Source organism: Cibotium barometz, chromosome 55, assembly GCF_041138505.1.
Source record: "Cibotium barometz isolate CiBa-2024 chromosome 55, ASM4113850v1, whole genome shotgun sequence".
Taxonomy (NCBI): Eukaryota; Viridiplantae; Streptophyta; class Polypodiopsida; order Cyatheales; family Cibotiaceae; genus Cibotium; species Cibotium barometz.
Genome location: NC_141100.1, coordinates 28642408 through 28647223, shown reverse-complemented (window position 1 = coordinate 28647223; position 4816 = coordinate 28642408). Strand labels below are relative to the sequence as shown.

The 4816-nt window shown below is 38.5% G+C and overlaps 1 protein-coding gene across 1 annotated transcript; it reads left to right on the top strand.

The window, feature by feature from the left end:
• Positions 1-3372: 3372 nt before the first annotated feature.
• On the top strand, positions 3373-4468 carry LOC147607587 (uncharacterized). The gene is made up of 4 exons (XM_086790778.1): positions 3373-3396; positions 3443-3710; positions 3960-3997; positions 4089-4468. Exons 1-4 carry the CDS (start codon positions 3373-3375, stop codon positions 4284-4286), a joined length of 528 nt encoding a protein of 175 aa, XP_086646904.1. The 3' UTR covers positions 4287-4468.
• The last annotated feature ends 348 nt before the right edge of the window (positions 4469-4816 follow it).

Sequence of the window (4816 nt, the reverse complement as noted above, 5' to 3'; positions counted from 1 at the left end):
TTCTCAATGTCCATCTCAAACAGAATCCAATCTTCTCTCCACCACTTCCTGCAACTATTGCCCTTGTCTTTGCAATCTCCCCCCTCTACTACATACAAGTGTTCTTTTCTTCTTATGGCTAATTTTCACTTTTGGAAAGTGGCCACCAAGCAGTTATCTTTTCCTAAGGTTTCTAACCATACATCAATGATTTATTTCATTTTCTTAGGGTGGGGTGGATATATCTATTGGGCATTTTCTTTGGGCATAAAAAAAATCCTATCAACGCGACATTATGAATTGTGACACATGTGGTTCTTTTTTTGCCTACTTTACTATACACATAAGGTCTACGTATTAGTAGATTAGGGTTAGGGTTATGCAAGATTAGGGTAAAATGCTAGAGATATTGATTACACGACTCAATGAATATTGATTGATGTCTAGCCTTCAATAAGTCCAATGATTTTATAGTCTTTGGAGGCTCATCTAGATGACATCATTGGTTTCACACACACTTGCACACACAAACATAATACCTAGCCTTAGAGGCTGTTCACACACATACGTGGATACACACACAAAGTGTACACAACATGAAGCTCTGATTTCCCAACACTACGTACATTGGCCCCATCTATCCTTTTGCTAGCTAGTCTTTCTTTTTTTTCATGTTGTCTTAGCATTCAGGTTTACTCATGGATCACATGTAATAACTTTTTGGTCTCATGGATTGTTTGGATGTTTCATAGATGCTAATATATATATATATATATATATATATATATCAACACACACACACACACACACACACACACATAGAGGCACTTTTTTTTGTAAAAGCAATGTTCTATTACTTTACTATATAGAGAAAAGCACCCTCATGAGGGTGTTTCTCATTACTTTACTATATAGAGAAAAGCAATGTTCTATTACTTTACTATATAGAGAAAAGCACCCTCATGAGGGTGTTTCTCATTAATTCACAAAAGTAAAAACATTTTAAAAACAAATCTAGATGTATCTCATCTAGCTGTTAGAGCTGATGGTAGTCAGGTAAGGATTGACGCAATGATTGATGAAAGTAACAATACTTGTCAAAATTGGGAGTGACTGGAAAGCCAGTTGAGAGCGTGTAATCCAAAGTGATGAGAGAGCCCAAAGTCTTGTCCATTTAAAAAAAGGAGCCATTCCTACTGGCCTCCTCTCATATCTCTACCAAAGATCAAGAAGTTCTTGGAGAAATGTGTTCTTGGAAATCTATCATAGTCAAACACATAGATAAACTATGCAAGAAATCTTGGGTGTCAATACAGTGCCATAGTAAGTGCCGGATGGTCTCATTATAGCATGAACACATTGGGCATTGAGTAGTAGTAATATTTCTTTTTGCCAAAGTTTTACCAACAAGAAGTACTCTTGCAATACATCTCTAAAAGAGTACTCGTTTTTTTAAGTTGCATCTTGCTTTTCCATACTTTCTACAAAGTTTGTTTCCACCACTTTGCCAACTTATTCATATGCCATAACATGTTTGCATGCTTTAAGAACAAGGCCAAGGAATGATCAAGGAAGAAAATTTTACTAAAATGAGTGTCTCTTGTCTTTCAATCTTCCAATCTACTATGTTGAGAGTCATGTAACACATTCTGAAAGGGTAGTAGCTGGGTTCTAATTTGCTACCATGAATGTCTATAATGCATACCCAAACCCCATCTTCTTTGAGCATATGGGAAAGATAAAGCATGTCCCCCAGGGGATATGACATCTTGCATAATACATATTCCTTTAATAGATAGGAAATAAGATGGTCGACCAACCGAGCAGCAAAAGCTCTACTCTAATGTATATTTTTGTGCCTCAATGAATTCCCTATTTTTGTGGAGGCCTTCCAGACCAATGCAAATATTGGAGCACTTCTTTCTAGTCAACAATTAATATCTTATGTATGGGTAGCCATGCATCTTGCCGTGCACATATCCAAATAGTATATCCTAGTGTTGTAGCTATCATTTGTCAAATGAGCATGTTTGAAACTTTGTACACATTACTACTACCATGAGTGCCCAAGGCTATTCCTCTACAAGAAAAGTATGTAGCAACGTTGCTTTTCTTATTACCAATACATGTGATAATGAATATTACAAACATTCAATCCACCATGCATTTTTCGTGAATAGACCCTCTCATATCTTAAAAGTTTCAGTTCTTTTTTTTACGATTCTTTGTCTTCCATAGTACTTCCATTGTATATTACATAAAAGTAGTGATCTGTGTTTTTGACCATATCGAAAGTGGCAAGAAAAATTGAATATATTCGATGAGAATAGATTGCACAAGTCAAAGTTACACAAAAACAGGTCAAGTAGATAATAACCAGTAATCTAGTTTTACTTGCACTACTTGAATGGCCCAGTCAAACATTCGATGGCATCTCAGTGAGACATATTCCATCCTAATGAATATTCCAAGTGCCAAACAAAGTTAGTGGGTGGAAGAATCTATCATGGCCAAAAAATGTTGTGCTAATCCACTTCCTTTAAGGGCAAGAATTTGGATTTCCTAAAGTTTATGAATAGCCCACAGCCTCACCAAAAATCTTAAGAGCTTGCACAAGTACATTAAGATCATGCAGCATATTCTTAGGAAAGAAGAATGAGTACCAAAGCATGACCATGTAGTCATGTAGTTGTCCATTGTCAATGAGCTAATCCATACAAATTAAGGGGCTCTTCCTTCTTAAGGTGAAGGGTGTTGGGTATAGTTGCCCATTCAAGTTCGTTTGGGCACCTGTTCTAGCCCTATAGCCCAAGGACTAGGTACCCTGGTGGGAAGGTCAATGTTATAACCATTCTAGTTGTTGTAAGGGTTCATCATGCTCTGCACAATCTTGAAGTTGTGTATTTATCTTATAAAAATACACAAGGCATGCCATCTAGATGCCCATAATAGTAAGAGAGAAGAAGAAGCTCTTTTAACGTCGTAGGAACAATCCCAAGAGATCAAATATGATCTATCCGACGGGAGTGAGATTCGAACACAAGATGTGTTGAATAACAACTCCATGAGCTAACCAATCTACCACACATTAGAGAGAGAGAGAGAGATGGGGATCAAGTAGGTGTGGAGGCATGGCCAGTGACTCCATGTGGACATGTTGATGACATATGGTAGGTGATTAGTAAGACCTTAATGGATCTTCAATGGCTTTTGTCTATGACTAGAAGTATGCATAAAAGATAAATTTTTTATATTAAAAATATTACTTTTATCATTTTTAATTCTCATGCATAGAAGTATGCATAAAGGAAAAAGTTTTATATCAAAAGTGTTACTTTTACCATTTTTATTTTCATGCATAGAAGTATGTATAATGGATAAATTTTTATATCGATGAACGGCCAAAACCCATTGCAAGTAAGAGCAGTTTAAGCCCGTGGTGAGGGTTTTTATGCAGATCTAGTGGGTAGTTCTTCGGTTAATTGGTGTGCTTTTTGATTGTGTTGTGTTGCAGGTGCGAGGGCCTGATGGGAAAGCTTACCGATTTGCGACCGGCACAAAGGCAGGGTTCGCAGTGGAGCGCATCAACGCGAGGCTCAGCAACCCATCAGCAGAAGTACTCTGCATCGAGGCCATCCACGAAGGCCAGGAGCCTGTAGAGTTCGGACCTGATGCAGATCTCGCCAGCTATGGCGATGGCTGGACTCTCCGCACAGTACCACAACAGGCAGGTAAACCCAAAACGGAAAGATTAACTCCCTTTCTTAGTAAAGAAAATGCATTGATTAATCTAAGCTTTGTGATGGACCCATAACGTCATCTGCTCATTGGCTTGAGATCCAGACATCATCAGCTTATATGCTTTCGTTAATTTAGGCTTTGCCATGGACCCATTGCCTTGGCTTGAAATCCAAAAATCATCAACTTAAAATGGTTTGATTAATCTAAGCTTTGTAATGGACCCATTGCCTTGTGTGCAGATGGCTTGAAATCTACAAATCATCAGCCTAAGCAAGTGGTATGATTCCTTTGTTTTCTCCCTTCATCATAGTAAAAAAGGAGGAGGCTCTTCCAATCATTCTAGTGTGTTTTCCCAATGGTGGGTGCAGGATGCCACTTCCCTCTATCCTGGGGGCAAGTTGCCGCAAGGGCGCAACGCGGAGTTTACCTTGGAGTATGTGGGGAAAGTAGTGCTCTGCTTCCTCTGCATGCTGCTTCTTGGGGTAATTTTGAAAACCTTTCTAGAACGATTGCCCACTCTTCTAAGCTCTTACAATTATGTCTCCAATGACACCCATGAATTGTGATTCTACTGACCTTATGCTATCAATGGCACACATGAATTGTTGCCTTTTTTACCTTATTAAACTGTGTAGATAGTATAGGGAGCATTTTATGTTTTCCTCTCTTGGAAAGATGCAGCCAAAGGGCTCTTAGGTCCAAAAAAATGTTGGAGAGGGTCAATAAAAAGCTAAAGCTCATTGGTAACCATTTGTTTTTTGGGGGTGGCATTATAACACACACAAGAGACAAAGTTTGGGGTTCATTTGGTTCTACCTTGTTTTTTATAATGCTTAAAATTCTTTAATGTCACCAGGACCCAACAACCATAAATTTTTGCAAAGACAAAGGTTATGAAGAGAGGATTCACATCTTTATATAAGTTGTTCATGGGCCCTTTGCACAAAGTCCCCCAAGGTTCGGCACCATGGGGGAAAACTTATTATAAAGAGCACTCAGTCCAAGAAGCCAAGCTCATGACAGTGCTACAAAGACGGGTGGTACCGGTGTAGCAACTAGAAGGTCACATGGTTTCTTTTCTGTTTTGTTTGCTTTT

Coding starts and splice junctions, on each gene's coding strand:
- LOC147607587 (XM_086790778.1), top strand. CDS start 3,373: ATGAACGGCCAAAACCCATTGCAA. Junction 3,711..3,959: donor CACAGTACCACAACAGGCAG/GTAAACCCAAAA, acceptor CCTTGTGTGCAG/ATGGCTTGAAATCTACAAAT. Junction 3,998..4,088: donor ATCATCAGCCTAAGCAAGTG/GTATGATTCCTT, acceptor TGGTGGGTGCAG/GATGCCACTTCCCTCTATCC.